The 17497-nt window shown below is 40.6% G+C and overlaps 1 protein-coding gene across 1 annotated transcript; it reads left to right on the top strand.

Annotated features, from left to right (window-relative positions):
* The first annotated feature begins 660 nt into the window (after positions 1-660).
* LOC103069218 (dihydrodiol dehydrogenase 3) lies at positions 661-16609 on the top strand. The gene is made up of 10 exons (XM_007465828.1): positions 661-849; positions 1918-2048; positions 4371-4538; positions 5382-5498; positions 6658-6735; positions 7472-7594; positions 10645-10754; positions 11672-11837; positions 14176-14258; positions 16468-16609. The coding sequence occupies exons 2-10, from the start codon at positions 1965-1967 to the stop codon at positions 16508-16510; spliced, it is 972 nt and encodes a 323-aa protein (XP_007465890.1). The 5' UTR covers positions 661-849; positions 1918-1964; the 3' UTR covers positions 16511-16609.
* The last annotated feature ends 888 nt before the right edge of the window (positions 16610-17497 follow it).

Consider the following 17497-nt stretch of genomic DNA (forward strand, 5'->3'; position numbering starts at 1 on the left):
TGCATCGGCAGGCGGACTCTCAAGCACTGCGCCACCAGGGAAGCCCAAGACAGTGGTTTTAAAACTCATTGTGTACTAAGTTTAATACCTGTGATTGTTCAGGAACAGTTTCTGCCAATTTACTTTCTTCCTTTCATGGACCATGTTTCCCCCTTTCTATCTTTCTTTCTATCTATCTTTCTTTCTTTCTTTCCTTCTTTCTTTCTTTCTTTCTCTCTCTCTCTCTTTCTTTCTTTCTTTCCTTCCTTCCTTCCTTCCTTCCTTCCTTTCTCCCTCATATGCCGTGTGTGTGTGTGTGTGTGTGTGTGTGTGTGTGTGTGTGTGTGTTTTTACAATTGGGCACCTGAAACAACAAGCAAATACCCAATTGCAGATTTGTTCCATGCCATGACTGTCCTTCACTAATTAGCTTGGCATGCTCCTAGTCTTGGGATCAGCCCAACAGGAAAGCTAAAGGGCTACTCAGTTCTTTTCTGACTCTGCATCTTGCCTGGTGTCTGTGTGGCTTTTTGATTCTCCTGAATACATGAATGCCTTACTATCCCCCAAATCCACACCCCAGTTCTACTCAGGGTTTTATGTGGTCTATGCTATGTCTCCTCCCTTAATCCCTTTTCCCTGGCATCTGTGCATATATAATCCCCCTGTAGCTGTAATGAACCATTCCAGCTGCCCTTCAGTTTAAGCTTAGGGTTAGGTGAAACAGACACAAGTCTTTAGACAGCCCCCAAATAGGTTGTGACATTGCAAATAAGGTTTTCTGTGATCATTCTGGTCTGAGGGATGTGACTGGGAGTTGAGCTGCTGTTCTTTACAGATCAAGACTGCAACACACCAGGCAGGAGGAGGGTACAGGTGAGTAAAAGCACCATGAAATGTCCCACCACTCTGTTCTGGATTTTTCTTAATTGGGTGTTCACTGTGTTGCTCTAGGTTTTTGTTTGACTGTTTTCCAGAACGCCTATGAGGTTTTATAGCAAGATTCTGTTTTTTCCCTTATGTTTCCATGAGAGAATTCAGCACTTCCTACCTCACTATTTAGCTGACATTAATCTACATGTTAAATTTTAATTGGCTTCACAACATCCCCTTGTATCAATGTTTCACGATTTCCCTAACTCCTCCTAATTTTATTATAATTTAACTTGTTTACAGATTTTTCTTTTATGAATAATGTTGAGCAAGATAATAAATTATATAAAGTATCATTTACATCATGACAATTTTCAGAAGTTCTCTAACTAGGTAAAAGGTATGAACAAAGATTCTGCTTGCATACAGCACACAGTAAAAACTGTAAATAATTAACCTCCCGTAAGCACTTTGCTAGAATGTTTGATTTTGGTATCATTTTCAGGATTTCACCCCCATCTGTAAGCAAAAGAATTTTGCTGGTGGGAAATGTCAAAAGGCAAATTTGTTTTCATTTGACGTTTTCATTCTTTATTAAGTGCTAACATTTTGAAAAATGCTTATTAGTCACTCCTTTAAGTTGTGTGATTGTGTGTGTGCGTGTGTGCTGTAATATAGTTAATTGTTTAAATTGATGTTTGGTCAAGATAGAGCTTCATAATTAGAAAAACAAAAAAGATTGGTATGTGGAGGTTTCTAGTCTTAACATATGGTCAATAATTGTTCAGCAAATCCCATGCAATAATTTACAGTAATGTAAGTGGATCCAGAATTGTAAATTTACTTATTAAAAATATGAGGTAAAATATTTCCAAGCAATTAGTGATTTATTTATCATTATACAATACTTAATATTATTCTGATAAAAAACCCAAACAAGTTAATTGCCTTCAAATATTCCTTACTCCATGGCTACTGATTTAATCATGCTCCTCCTGCAATATTTCTGCTAACATTGGACAGTACAGTTGGGGTGTTACCTTCCTGTTATTCATAGCCTGTGAGGGCAGAAGAAAAAATCAGAGTCTGCTTAGTCAGAGGAGCAACAGGCGATGGACCCCAAATGCCAGTGTCTGGAACTTAATGATGGCCACTTCATTCCCATTCTGGGATTTGGAACCTATGCCCCTGAGGAGGTAACAGTTGTGGGTTGGGGTTAGGGTTAGAAAAGAAAATGGATGTAACGTGAGTGGAAGTGGACTTAGGTTGTTAAGTTATTGAGTTCCTGTGCAACTCTGGGAGGGTCACTTAGTTCTACTAACCAGGCTAGAACCAACCCCTATGAAAGGGGAGAAAGCGTTCAGTCTTCCCTCAGCATCAGGGTTTGAAGCTGTGGTCACCTACCAATTATTCTGGGTTTCCCTCCAGTGTCTGTCTCTTTCCCAGCTTGGCAGAAGAGGTGAAACTCAGCCATCAAGAACGCTGACTGTCAGCTGCTTTGCTTTGAGGGTGATTGCAATTGTGTGGTTTCTCTGTATGTTTCATTCATTCAAGAACTCTTTCCTCTTTCTGAAAAGAAGTATTTGAGGTAAAAGGTCCTGAAGATGAGGTGAATGAAAAGTAATGGGAGAAAATTGCTCTACTACTGTGTTGTGGCTGCTATAGGTGCCAGACGAGAAACACTCCACCTGTGTTTTGCCTTGTTTTTCTGTTTCTGCTTGGAAAGTTATTCTAATGGAATATATAATATCACTTGAGGGGATAAGCTAGAGTCTTATAGGGCAAGGTTTCAATTCTTGTTTTTTTGTAATATATATTTTATTAAACTATGATCTTCAGTGCTTGGGTGTAAGAGGGGCAAAATGGACAATTTGCTAGAATGGAAGCCAGAAAGTTTGCTGTCCATCTTGTCTTTGGAGTACATAGTTGTATGACAAAGAACTGGTCCTTAAACTTTGAGTCTCACCTTTTTCATCTATAAAACAGAAGGAAATATTCAGAGTCACTTTGGAGATTGAAGACAGGACATGTTTACTTATTTATTTATTTTTAATTAATTAATTAATTTTTGGCTGCGTTGGGTCTTCTTTGCTTCGTGTGGGCTTTCTCTAGTTGTTGCGAGTGGTGGCTTCTCTCGTTGCAGAGCACGGGCTCTAGGCGCACCGGCTGCAGTAGTTGTGGCATGCCGGCTTCAGTAGTTGTGGCATGCCAGCTTCAGTAGTTGTGGCATGTGGGCTTCAGTAGTTGTGGCCCCACGGGCTCTAGAGTGCAGGTTCAGTAGTTGTGGTACATAGGCTTAGTTGCTCCGCGGCATGTGGGAACTGCCCGGATCAGGGCTCCAACCCGTGTCCCCTGCGCCATGAGGGAAGCCCCAGGGCATGTTTAATTTGCAGCATAAAGTGGAATGAGGGGAGGGAAGGGTCCAGGCTATTCCTGAAGCTCACTGGTTCATTCCTGGGTACATCTCCGAATGCCCGTACATTTAAGGAAAACCAGGACTAGACCCAACAAAGGGCAGTTAGACCAAGTATCTATCTCCTTGAAAAAGAAAAGATTCTGAATCACATAAAAAGAAACGGAATATTATTCACCCTTATAAAAGAAGTTATCCCGCCATTTGCAACAACATGGATGAACCCAGAGAACATTAAGCTAAGTGAGATAAGCCAGACATAGAAAGACAAATACTGCATGATCTCTTTATGGGTAGAATCTTAAAAAATCAAACTCATAGAAGCAGAAAAATCAAACTCATAGAAGCACAGAGGCACGGTGACCAGAAGCTGGGACCATGGCTGGGAAAAATATAAAGATATTGGTCAAAGGGTACAAACCTTCAGTTATAAGATGAATAAGTTCTTGAGACCTAATGTACAACATGGTGACTATAGTTAATAATAATGGGTTATATTCTTGAGATTTGCTAAGACAATAGATCTTAAGTGTTCTCACCACACCCACAAGTTAGCTATGTGAGGTGATGTATCTGTTAACTAGCTTGATTTTGGTAAATCATTTCACAATAGATACTTATGTGAAAACATCACTTTGTACACCTTGAATAGATACGGTTTTTATTTGGTGTATTCTGTGTGGCTACGCTGGTAGACAGAGGACTCTCAGAAGCGTTCATCTTGTTTCTTGATGCTTTGTACCATGAACCTTATACCTTTGTTGACTTTGCTTAAAATATCTCACTGTTTAAATCATATCCATGACTACAACTTTATGCTCAGTCTTATGAGTTCCTCCAGAAAATCACTGAAACTGGAGGTGGTCTTGGGGACCTCTAATGCCAGTGATGAACCAGTGATTGCCTGGGATTGAGGGACTTCCTAGATGTCCAACTTTAATTACTTACCAGGAACATTGAGAGAAACTGTTATGTGTTCATCACCACACACGCAGAACTAACCAAAGGCATGAAGAAAAGTTGATTCTTGGGAAGATCAAAACTTGTGTCTTAGCAATCTCTTAATCCTGTGGATATCCAACTACTACCTTTGTTGCTTATGTAGGTTCCTAAGAGTGAAGCTCTGGAGGTCACCAAATTTGCTATTGATGTTGGGTTCCGCCATATTGACTGTGCTCATTTGTACCAAAATGAAGAGCAGGTTGGACAGGCCATTCGCAGCAAGATTGCAGATGGCACTGTGAAGAGAGAAGACATATTCTACACCTCAAAGGTGCTGTGCGTGTTGTGTGAGTGTGCACATGTGTGCAACGTGATTGTGCACAGGTGACAATTATATAATAGGACCAGTAGTTGTTTGGTGAACTGTGCTTATTGGTATAACTTTTTTCACACATATTTGTATATTAAATCTGGTATCCAAAAAGAAAATGAGAGTGATGATGGCATTCTCATCATTGCTGTGTGCAAATTTTAATTTTAAAGTAAAGTCACTTTACTTCTCTGAGCCTAGACCAGAGCTGTGTGATTTCATATGGGCTAATGAATCAGACAGAACTGTGATCAGATTATAGCTTTCCTTATCATCTAGGGGACTTTCTAAAATTTCTTCAAATTCTAAATCTTGGTTCTTACGTCCATCAGTGAGAGAGAGCAATAGGAGAGGCAGTTTGTATATTACACAAGATCTAGCAAAAGTGTCTTGAATTATGTTCTGCTCATATTAATATGTTCAAAGCACTTTTCCTACAGTTATGTAAACAAACAGATAATTCCTGAGAGGATTCTTTGATAGAATTAGATTGTCTGTAAACTGCTTTTAAACTCTATCAAACATAATTCAGATAATGAGTATGGTAATTATTTGATAATACTTTTTATTTCTTGGATCTTTTCTTTTTATTGTGAATGATGTACTGATGATAAAATCAATCAAATAATAAAGTTTACTTGGGTTGGTTAAATCAAAAATGGAACTGAAAAAGAAACAGAGTGGTTTTCCTCTGTGGTCATTTGTTTCTAATCAGGAAAAATGTCTAATTTTTAGGTGAAAGAAGAAAAACAAAATTACCTAAGGCATTAATTTAACATAGCTCCCATTCTTTAACCTCTGCAGCTTTGGTCCACTTTCCTTCGACCAGAGTTGGTTCAACCAGCCTTGGAAAAGTCACTGAAAAATCTTCAACTGGATTATGTTGATCTCTATATTATTCATTTTCCAGCGGCTCTGAAGGTTTGTGATTTGTGTGATCACGTCTGTTTTATTTCTTGTGTGAGAATATCTATCAACTTGCATGGATGGTTGAATTCAGATTTTTCTTAGTAAGATGTAGGGATGATTACACTAGAGTAGAATTCCCAAAATCATAATTTCTGATTATCTTTTTACTGGGTTTCTTTGAATCCTTAATTTCCTTTCCATGCCTCCAAGAGAAAAGAGTTCAACAATCTCACATCCTCTGCCTCAAAAACTTGAGGAAATAAAAATAGACGCGTTCAACACAGGGTCCCGGGCCTCTTGGGGATTTCATGAACACACAGTTTGGTGCAGCAGTGGTGAGCAAGGAAGCTGCCTTACACTTGAATATGATAAGTTTATCTCCTCTTTCACCCTTTCAAATTGACCGGAGTTGGTGGTGCTCTCTCTGGGTGGGTCTAAACCTAGCAGCCTTTATAGGGACTTGGGAGAACTTGCCTAAACTATTGGCTGTCTTCACAATGAGTTTTGTAGACTGCACTTAGCCATTAAGAACTGCATTATGTAGAACTCTTGATCTGAAGTTACAGAAATCTACTCAAACTACCCTATGCAAAAGAGTTTATTGGACTATGTAGACGGGAAGTCCCAGCCATGGATAGATTTAAGGATTTGCAGTACTCTTCAGAAATGTCTCCTTTTTTTCTATCCCTTAACTTTGTAGTACTCTTGGTTTGCTTTATTTTTACCTCAACATTTTCCTTCGGTGGCCAAATTAACCTTGATCAGTTCAAGGCTCATTGTCATTAACATTTGAGAGCATGTCGGGATCTTCCACATTCCATATTAAATTAAAAAGAGCCTAGCTGATTCATGTGCCTGCCCTAGGGCTATCAGATGTTCAGAGGGAAAAGGAAATCGGATTGTCAGGCTTAAGTCAAGATTGCACTTTTTTTCTGGAAATAAAGCCATGTAACTTATTGCCATTCTTTACATAAGTCACTCTGAGTCCTCTTTGGGACCTAGGAAAATTCTATTTATTAAAACATATAGTAAGTGTAAGAGATCTAGAATGTTGCTACACCTACCTCATGGATGTTTAGTGTCCTGGTCCTAGATGTGCCTGGCAGCCTGGTTAAGTGTGGGGAAATTATTTAGTGACATCTTTGAAATGACTGCTTCTATTCTATTCCAGCCAGGGGAGGAACTTTTTCCCAAAGATGAAAATGGCAAACTGATATTTGACACAGTGGATCTCTGTCGCACATGGGAGGTGAGTCCGTGGAGGAGAGAGCCCAGGGGAGGAAGCCAGGAGAGGGGGAACCCCCTTCATTGCTTCCACCTGTGAGAATGGGTTGTGGACCATCAGATTCAGCAGTTCATGAACTTTAAAGGGCTGTTATGCTGGGGTGGTGTGGACGAAATCATTGCTGAAATGTTCACAGAGAGGAACAGAGAAGAATTTGGGACAGTGAAGATAAGCATATCTTTCCTTCAGTGTGATATATCTTTTTCTGGGTTTTTCTAAGGAAGAGACAGTAATTCTTATTTTATTTTATTTTATTTTTATAAATTTATTTATTTATTTATGGCTGCACTTGGTCTTCACTGTGGTGTGCAGGCTTCTCATTGTGGTGGCTTCTCTTGTTGTGGAGCATGGGCTGTAGGCATGTGGGTTTCAGTAGTTGTGCCTCACAGGCTCTGTGCCTCTCGCAGTAGAGCGCAGGCTCAGTAGTTGTGATGCACGGGCTTAGTTGCTCCGCGGAATGTGGGATCTTCCCGGACCAGGGCTTAAACCCGTGCCCCATGCATTGGCAGGCAGATTCTTAACGACTGCGCCACCAGGGAACTCCCCGTAATTCTTATTCTGTGTCACAACCTTCTTCCCCTTTTTTCTTCTTGATAATCCATGCTAATTCTTGACAGGTGACCCTGTTAGCATTTTTTCAGCATTTATTCTTGCTCTATAGCCCGTTGCAAATCATGTTCACCACCCCTTCCCCGCCCAGGTCCTGGAGAAGTGTAAGGACGCAGGACTGGCCAAGTCCATCGGGGTGTCCAACTTTAACCGCAAACAGCTGGAAAAGATCCTGAACAAGCCGGGGCTCAAGTACAAGCCCGTCTGCAACCAGGTGAGCAGCCTCCGTCTCCTCTCCTTTCTGCTCTTCATAACCTCCTTCCTGCAGTAGAGCCAGATGTCTGTTTGTTGTCCCCTCCTATTCATCCTACCTTTGTGGGACAGAAGATTCTAGAGAGCAGAGCCTCTGTCTGGAAGGGCGTGAGTAGAACCCAGAATGGTATTTCTGTGTGATAAAGTCTTGGTGGAAAAGATGGGGAGGGCTTCCTGCTAAATTGTGGGTAGGAATTTAGGGAAGGTGAAGGAGATAAAGGAGGGTTAGAAGAGTTACCCAGAACTTAGAGGAAGGTGACATTTCCCTGAGCTGTAAAGGATGACCAGAAATTGGATGGTGAAAGTGCCTTGGAGGGAACTGTATACAGGTAGAAAGGCCATGAGAACACGGAATGAAAAGCAAATAAAGAGTGAAAATGAGATCTCATTGAGTTTTTTGTTGTTTTGTTTTGTTTTTTTTGCGGTACGAGGGCCTCTCACTGTTGTGGCCTCTCCTGTTGCGGAGCACAGGCTCCGGACACACAGGCTCAGCGGCCATGGCTCACGGGCCCAGCCGCTTCGCGGCATGTGGGATCCTCCTGGACCGGGGCACGAACCTGTGTCCCCTGCATCAGCAGGCGGACTCTCAACCACTGCGCCACCAGGGAAGCCCTCATTGAGGTTTTAAGAGTTTGTGCGGGGTTCAGATGCCTGAGTCCTTAGTCTTGGTGTCTCTGCTTTTAGAGATCTTCAACAGGGAGCATAGTACAGAAAAATTTGCTGGAGACTGTGAAATTCATCCAGGTTAGAGGGTGAAGTTAACGTCTCATGGTTATACTAACAGTAGATGAAATAGTCACTCAGGAATTAGAGCAGACCTTGTGATTTACTTGGTCTTGGTATGGTTCTCCCATTGATTTCTACCTTAAAATTAAATGTTTAAACACATTTTTTCTCTGTTTGATCCTTTGCTCATATATTTTTTGTTGTATTTTTACTTTTCTGTGGTGAGAAAACTTAATAAGAGATTCATCCTCTTAAATTTTAAGTATACAATACTATACAATACAATGTAATACAATATTGTTAACTGCAGGGACAACGCCGTACAGCATATCTCTAGAATTTATTCACCTTGAGTAATAGACTTCACACCCATGTTTAGAAACCCGATTTCTCCTTGCTCCCAGACCCTGACAACCATCACTCTACTCTTTAATTCTATGAGTTTGACCAGTTTAGATATTAATATTTGTTTTTCTGTGACTGTTGTATTTCATATAATGTAATGTCCACAAGTACAACCTGAATTCAAGGAGTAAGAGTCTTCTACAGAAAAAGTAGCTTGGAAAATTCAAGATTTATATATATCTATATACAGCATCAACACTTTCAATTATAAAAGTTTAAAAATTAATGTGATTTTAGCATTAATTTTGCCTCCAAGTTTTCATTGTGAAATTTTTCAGATATCAGCAAAGTTAAGCGTATGATAGAGAACATCCATTTTCCCTCCTGTATGCAAAATTTTTCACATTTTGCTACACTGCCAGATGTGTGTGTATATATATATATATATATATGTATATATATTTATGTATGTAATATTTTGTTGACTTGAATCTCATTGTAATTCACATGTCACTTTGAGACATGTTTCTCAGGCTCTTTTAACCTAGCATGGTGGTCACTCAATCATTTTTTTAACCATGATATCCAGACAGGTTTTTGACAAATATAATAGATTTATCAGACTATCATCTTGTGATGTTAGTTAAGTTGTTTCTCTATTCTCAATTCCCGTAAATGAGTAGATAGATCTGAACTCCTTACTACCTTAAGGTTAAACATTTTGACAAGAACACGTCCTTTGCATGCTGTGCCCTTCAAATGCACCCCAGTAGGAAGCACGTGATGACAGCTTGTCCCACTGTGAATGATGGCACTTTTGTTCTCCTGGTAAAGCTAGTGGTAGCTAGATTTTTTGTTTGGAAATGTGGGTTTTCCCTGTTGAAATTACCTAGTCATCTGGGGAAGTTAGATTCTCCCCCAAAATGGTTGAGAATCCATCAAAGACTTTCACCTGAATTAGTTATTTCATTGGGATGTTTTTCAATATTTTCAACTTAAAAACTCTTTTTGATCTTCTTACCTGACATTTTATTGCAAAAGTAAAATTCTGTCATTAAGTCAGCATAAAATACCTTATTCCTATAAGACAGAGTAAAAACTTAACTCCTTCCCCTTAATTCTCAGTTTCTGAGAAAGGATTTATTGTAATAATCACCATCAGTGGAGGCAAATATTTTTGTTCTTTCTCTCTCTCATCACTTGGGACTCAGGGATTTTAATTTACTCTCAGTGTTACATTTGCTTTTATTCATTATTCCTTTTGATGCTCAAATCTACCCAAATGTCACCAATGGGATCCCCGTCAAACTGGTTCTTTTAGTGCTTCAGACATTTATTCATGAGTCTTGGAGCAAATTCTTTGCAAAATTTGATGTCCAAGACTCAAACAGGTGTTTTTCTGTCTCAGATCTGGAATTAGGCGTGTGTCTTGGTAGTGTGTTTAGTAACTGAGATCTGGTCCCTAGAGTTAATTGTTCTCAGGAATGTCATTATTTTTTACCTTTTCAGGGACAGAGATATAAAATGTATTTTTTTAAAAAAATCATTATTTTATTTTATTTTATTTTATTTTTTTTAATTTTTTTTTTTTTTTTTTTGGTACGTGGGCCTCTCACTGTTGTGGCCTCTCCTGTTGCGGAGCACAGGCTCCGGATGCACAGGCTCAGCGGCCATGGCTCCCGGGGGCAGATGGTCCGCGGCATGTGGGATCTTCCCGGACCGGGGCATGAATCCGTGTCCCCTGCATCGGCATGCGGACTCTCAACCACTGCGCCACCAGGGAAGCCCTAAAAAAATCATTATTTGATGTTGATACTTCCAGTTTAAATTTAATGTTACACAGTTTTTTTCTTTAGATTTTTTTAACTTCTAACATTTCTCTGTCATATTTACATTACCATTTCATATAATCTGAAACTCTTCTATGTTGGCCTTCTACAGGTGGAATGTCATCCTTATCTCAATCAGAGCAAACTGTTGGACTTCTGCAAGTCAAACGATATTGTTCTTGTTGCCTATGGTGCTTTGGGATCCCAACGATTAAAAGATTGGTAATGAACCCTAATGAAGACAATGGAGAGTTTACCTAAAATTCAGTTTTTGATGAAATATTTTTAGTCATACTGTACTCAATGCTCTGGAGATAACTCTCAACTTGCTTGGGGGAGAAAGGGGAGGGATGGAAGGAATCCTCCTCTTTTGTCTTCCCATCACCCAGCCAGTTTTCTTATATGTGTCCTGTTGTAGATTGATCAATAACATGTGTCTGTATTAAAATCTATATATAATCCCCCGGCTGAGACCTAAGACATACGCTTAAGTCATGATTTACTTATTTATTACCTAAGGAACACATTACTAGTAATAGACTCTCCAGGCTTCACTTACCTTATGTATAAAATCAGGATAATAACATATAACTCCCAGGTCTGTCATGATCCAAAAAATTACAATTTGAACCATTTTTGTAAACATCTGTAGAAGCATTGCACACTGTATGTGATGAAATGAATAGTTCTCATTTTGAGACTACTCAATTTTTATCAATACCTGAGAAAAGTAAACTAAAAAATATCCCAGTCTTTTCCTTTTCTTTCTCCTTTCATGCTCTTGTACTTACTTTGGGGCTGTGATTGGAGAATAAAAACAGCCACTGAGATGTAAAACAGAAAAAAACCATGATGTGGAAGCATTGATCTCAACTCAATCCTGCATCCAAATGACCTGGAGAGCTTTGTAAACACAGATTGCCAGGTGCCACAATTGAGTTTCTGATTCAGTTTGTCTGCAGTTAAGCCATGGAATTTGCATTTCTAACAAGGCCCCAGGTGATACTGATGCTGTTGGTCCATGGACCACAGTTTGAGAAGCAGTGGTCTAGAGTGGACCTACTTGGTCTGTTCGGGAAGCCTCCTAACAAACTGAATACTCAGTCCCAGATCTTCAGCATTTCCGAATTTCCTTCCAGGATGAACCCGAGCTACCCAGTTCTCTTGGAGGACCCAGTTCTTTGTGCCATTGCAAAAAAGCACAAGCAAACCCCAGCACTGATTTCCCTTCGCTACCAGATGCAACGTGGGGTTGTGGTCCTGGCCAAGAGTTACAATAAGAAGCGGATCAAAGAGAACATGCAGGTGATGAGTGGGGCTGTGGGCACAGGGGGTCTAAATAATATCCTTCACGAGGGTCATTCTTTGTCCAGCTCTCAAGACTATCTTTGGGCCAAGATGATTTACCTGTTGTTTATCGTGCATGTATGCCTTACGTATATTCCTAATGGTTTTCTCCTCCTACTGTGGCAACAGGAGAGGTGGCATGGCTGGATAGGATTAAGATTGGACAGAAAATGGAGATTTTAGTTCCAGCATTTCACCTGCAATTTATTCTGTCACCCTGCAAGTGATATCTTATTTTCTTTATTCTCAGTTGACGAAATTGAATTGTGATTTTCTTAGACAGTTGGGCTGCTATAACAAAATACCACAGATTGGGTGGTTTAGAAACAACTGAAATTTGTTTCTCACTGTTCTGAAAGCTGGAGGTCTGAGATCAGGATGGCTGTGTGGTCGCGTGAGGGCCCTCTTCCAGGTCACAGGCTTCTCCTTGTATCTTAATGTAGTGGGGGGCAACGGAGCTCTCAGAATCTCTTATATGATATATGATATTATTTAAATCTCATTCATGAAGCCTTCACCATCATGACCTAACCACCACTCCAAGGTCCCACTTTCTAATATCATTACAGTAGAAGTGAGTTTTCCAACACATGAATTTGGGGAGCACACAGATTACAGCAGTGATCTTCAACCTCCATGTCATCATGGTTTTATTTTGCATTCCTCTGAATAGTAACGTAGTTTCATTTTCATACTTCTAATCTCCCTGAGTTTCTGCCTTTGTGAACTTCCTGTTCAAGACTTTGTCCATTTTTATTAGGTTGTCTGTCTTTTGATTTATATGTATGAGACGATTATTGTACGGTTAGCCATAGCTGTACAGCAAACTCGCCCCCATTAAGGGGTTTAATGCAGAAATCATTTACGCACCTCATGATTCTGTGGTATGACAATTAGCCTGCGCTCAGCTAAGCTGTTCTTTCCTTGGCTGGGCCCTCTCGTGTCTTTGCAGTCAAATGCAGAGCAGCTAGGCAGTGCTGCTTTAGCAGGTGGATTTGGATGTTGTCAGAGGAGCCAGCCCTCTCCTCCATACGGTTTTTCATGTATAGTCGGCTAGACTGTGGCCACTAACCTGGTCTTCATCTCAGCACAGTGGTATGATACAAAGGCAATGAGTGGGGAAAAAAAAAATCCTTGTCATGTCTAGGTTCAGAGCTGACTCGCCACTTCTTCTGGCAAATTTCATTGTCCAGTGCAAATTACAGGTCAGGCCAATTCAAGGCGCAGGGAACTATTACCCTGAAAATTTGCTTTTGTCTTTCCATTCAAATTGAGTCCTGTAATACACCTGGAACTGATTTTCTAATATGACATGAAAATGGATATATATATATACACATACTTAAATAGAAACCTAAATGTCCATATTTTCCCACAGATTTTCATTGTCAACTCTGTCATGTATCAAGTGTCCATAAGTACATTTCTGGCCTCTTTCTTCTAGTTAGCTATTTACTTTGCTGCACTGTCTTATTGTAGTGGAAAATAAGTCTTGCTTTGTAGAACAGTACATCTTTCTTCTTTAAGGATGTCTTGGCTGCTCTTGACTAGCTGTTCTTTTATATAAAATTTAGTATCACTTTACCAACTTCTACAAAAGAAAAAATCTTTAAGTCTTTTGTTCGTGTTGCATTGAAACACTAGATCACTTTAGAGAAAACTGATTTCTTTTCAAGATTGAGATTTCCATTCCATGACTATGATATGAATTTCTAATTATTGAGGTGTTCTTTAATATTTTAAATACATTTCATAACTTTCTCTACAAAGGCATTTACATAATCTTTTTTGTTCAGTTTATTCATAGAGAATGAGTAAGTTTGATATGGGCTTCTCAGATAGGTTTTCACGGCAGGGGGTTCTCCTTCCAATACTTGCTTAAGCTCAAAGCTGTGTCATACTTAGGCGTGCTGGGAAGGAAAAATCAGTGTAATGTTTGGTCAAGTACGAGTATTTTGTCCAGGTTGTCCAACTGCCCCTTTGTTTGGAAAAAGATTTTTGTTTGTTTGTTTTCTGTCACAAGTAATTCACTTAGAAAGATTTGAGATTGATGCCTTGCAAGCTGTGTGTGTGTGTGTGTGTGTGTGTGAAATGGAGCAGAAAAGGAGAGGGAGTGGGAAGGAGAGGTGGAGAACCCCACAGAAGTGTTCCCAGGCTGGTTCACTTGGAAGCTGAGGACAGGCGAGTCTTCCCTGTACTCTCTTCTTGCCTTCATCCAGCTGGAAAGTCCTCCAGTTCCCAGGCGGAGGCCAACTACTTGGGAGAGAGGTTAATGTGATTCTTCCCTTCCTTCCAGGTTCTCGATTTTGAATTAACTCCAGAAGACATGAAAGCAATTGATGGTCTCAACAGTAACGTGCGATATTATGATTTACTCTTGTAAGTGACTTGTATATATTTCACACACATTGTTTTCTTTTTTCTTTTTTATTGGAGTATAATTGCTTCACAACGTTGCGTTAATTTCTGCTGTACAAAGAAGTGAATCAGGTATATGTATACATATATCCCCTTACAGATGAACCTATTTGCAGGGTAGGAATAGAGACGCAGACGTAGAGAACGGACTTGTGGACACGGGGGTTGGAGGTGGAGGGGTGGGGTGAATTGGGAGATTTCGATTGACATATATACACTACCATGTGTAAAATAGACAGCTAGTGGGAACCTGCTGTATACCACAGGGAGCTCAGTTTGGTGCTCTGTGATGACCTAGATGGGTGAGATGGGGGGGGCGGTGGGAGGGAGGTCCACACACATTGTTTTCTGTAGCATGTAGGTCAGCAGAGAAACTGAGCTTCCCTAACCAGGAAGGCAGGCCTGATTTCCGGTGCAGGAGTAAACCAGGGCTTCCTGTAGACCTCAGACCAGAGGTTTCTTCCAGGGCTCAGTCTCTGACCTAACAGAAATGTGAGCAGGGCCCAGGACAACTCATAAGTAAAATCACCAAAGTTCACACTGTGATGAATTCACTACCTTATGCCCCTCATCTCTGTGCCTGGTGTACTTACTCTCGGGGCTGACGTACCCATTAGATACCGAAGAGGCACAGTGCCTACAGCCCACTATTCGTTTAGGGAAGTAGGAAAATGTTTCACCTTTATTTTTTTTTAAATCAGAGGAAAATGATTTGTATTAGTAATGACTATGTAACAGTGAATCGAGCCTGGATACATTCATTTTTATCCTAACACAATTGTAAAATATCATGTTAATATTTGTATGGAGGAGGAGCCCATAAAGGCCAATGTGCATCGGTGCTGTGAAGGCACAGTGGGGGCAGGCTTCCACCCCCTCCCCTAAATGTCTGGTGGCTTTTCTCCCTAATGTGCATTTCTTTCCCAAGACATCATCCATTTCTTCCAAATTTATCTCTTCATTGGACCTTTTTCCCTATTATAACTCCATTTCCTCATCCTTGTAATCTCACCAAACTGAATTACAATTAGATCATGAACTTAACTGGCCCTCCAGTGAGTGACTGCTGTGTGCTTAGCAGGATACATCCAGATAAGATCGTGTGGGTCTCTGGTTTCTTGATTTAAGGCTTACCTCAGTGTTGCCCTTGTCCATCAGGAGTCCACCCCATGGGGAGCCCCTACCTCTTCGACTTTGACTTAATTCACAAACATAGAATTCCATGTTCAATTACTGCAGGAGGATATCAGGACTGAAGAGAAAGAAGACTAATCAAACAGAGAAATTTGGAAGGGAGTTTAGAGAGAAGGGAATACAAATTATTGATAAAGATATAGTTTCAAATGAAAGATGTCAAAACGCTTTCTCTTGTTTGTAAAGCTATATCATGATTCAGAGAAAGGATATTATAAATGAAAAAACAGGTGGAAAGTTACTTTTCTGTACTCAAATCTTTGAAGTATTCTTCTGTGTTCTCCTTATTAGGCTGTGAATGCCTAGACTTACTCACATTTGTGGACTTAGGTCAACAGCGTGGCTCCCGGCACATGGAATTGCTCAGAATGCACTCTTTAATGAATTGAATTGAAAAAGACAAACTTAGAAAGAAAAGTAAAAACATGGAAAAAAAGGGAAACAGCAGTAATACTAATTCCTTGATAACCAGTGTTTTAATACATTATAAGTTAAGAAAATAGTAATCCCTTTTTATCGGTATAGTTACTTAGGTGTACATGATATCTCAAGAGATTAGAAGTTTTTTAACAGAGCACCCTCTATTTTGGGGGGTGCTCCATGTTTATGTGTTGGATGGATGTGTGAAAAAGATTAGCAAGATTCTTACTATGATTATTGTCATCATCCAGGGCCAAACGTTCCACCTGGGGCTGAAGTGACCTTAGCATTTCATCTATAGTTCTTAGACCTTCTTAGAAATTGTAATTCAACCAAGGTAGATATCACTGTGGCTTTTATGTTGCATGTGAATGTGGGAACTGGATATGAAGATGCGGTTGACATATGGACCGGGAGCCTGCATATATGTATGTTGTAAATGAGTTGGTTGTAAATTTAGAGTTTTAGAGCATCCTAACTGCATCCACAGAGGAACACTCTCCTTGACAAGTGTGAGACAGAGTTAATAAAATTAATCTCCCTCCTTCTCTTTCAGCCTTTCTGATCACCCTGACTATCCATATTCTGAAGAATATTGATTATGAGTGATCCGCCATGGTTGTATCAGAATTGATTGATTCTAGGGGTGTGGAGAGAATTGCTATAATCACTGGAGCTAATTAAAATCTGTGTCTCTAGTTTAAGGCTTCTTGCATGTTTTGGTGTGTGTGAAATAATAAAGATTTCAAAGTAAGGATACTCGGGAGGGGGATCAAAAGGCAGAGTTGGAGGACCTTGAACTCACCTTCCTCCATGAAGACATCAAAACTACCACCACATATAGAGTAACTCTCACTGCAGACAACTTGAACAGTAGCAGAATGGCTCTCTACAACACAAGCTATCAAGAAAGAACTTCACAGAGCCTAGTATCTGGGCAGGAGAAGCAATCCATTCAGGACCCACACCCCTAGCAGGTGACCCAGAGGAGTATAAACAGGCTCAGGGATCCTCCTTAAAGAGCAAGGGGTACAAGACCCGTATTAGGCACCCCAGGTCTGAGGACTGGCACTGGGAAGACGAGCCCCCTTGGCTGGTTTGAAAACCAGTGGGGCTTACCATAGGGCTGTAAGAAACCAAGACTCCATTCTTCAAGAGCGTGTACACAGACTTGATTGCTTTCAGTCCCAACAGAGACAGCAGATTGGATTCTGCTTGATGCTTTGGCTGGTCTGCCAGGACTACCTCAGTGCATGCCAAAAGCCTCCTGCTCCATCCCCTCCTGCTCTGGCACTGGTCCCTGCTAAGGCAGAGACAGCCATCACATGCACAGGGAGAAAGTGGTGGCAACTCAGAAGTGTGTCTCCAGCCCCTTGGGCCCTAGCCCTACCCCCAACAGGTCACCAGTTGCCATTGAGCCTAGAAGAAGCCTCAGCTCACACCTAACTATGGCTCTAGTCCCTCTGACTCTAGCCCTATCTCCCACCAAAACAGCAGCTGCCAGCTCACCTAGGGAGAAGACATGGCCTGTGCTCACTTTAGATCCAGCTCTCCCACCAATGCCACTGGTCACAGGCAGACCACAT

Source organism: Lipotes vexillifer, unplaced genomic scaffold (assembly GCF_000442215.2).
Source record: "Lipotes vexillifer unplaced genomic scaffold, Lipotes_vexillifer_v1.1 scaffold7, whole genome shotgun sequence".
Lineage (NCBI taxonomy): Eukaryota > Metazoa > Chordata > Mammalia > Artiodactyla > Lipotidae > Lipotes > Lipotes vexillifer.

Coding starts and splice junctions, on each gene's coding strand:
- LOC103069218 (XM_007465828.1), top strand. CDS start 1,965: ATGGACCCCAAATGCCAGTGTCTGGAACTTAATGATGGCCACTTCATT. Junction 6,736..7,471: donor ATCTCTGTCGCACATGGGAG/GTGAGTCCGTGG, acceptor TTCCCCGCCCAG/GTCCTGGAGAAGTGTAAGGA. Junction 7,595..10,644: donor ACAAGCCCGTCTGCAACCAG/GTGAGCAGCCTC, acceptor GGCCTTCTACAG/GTGGAATGTCATCCTTATCT.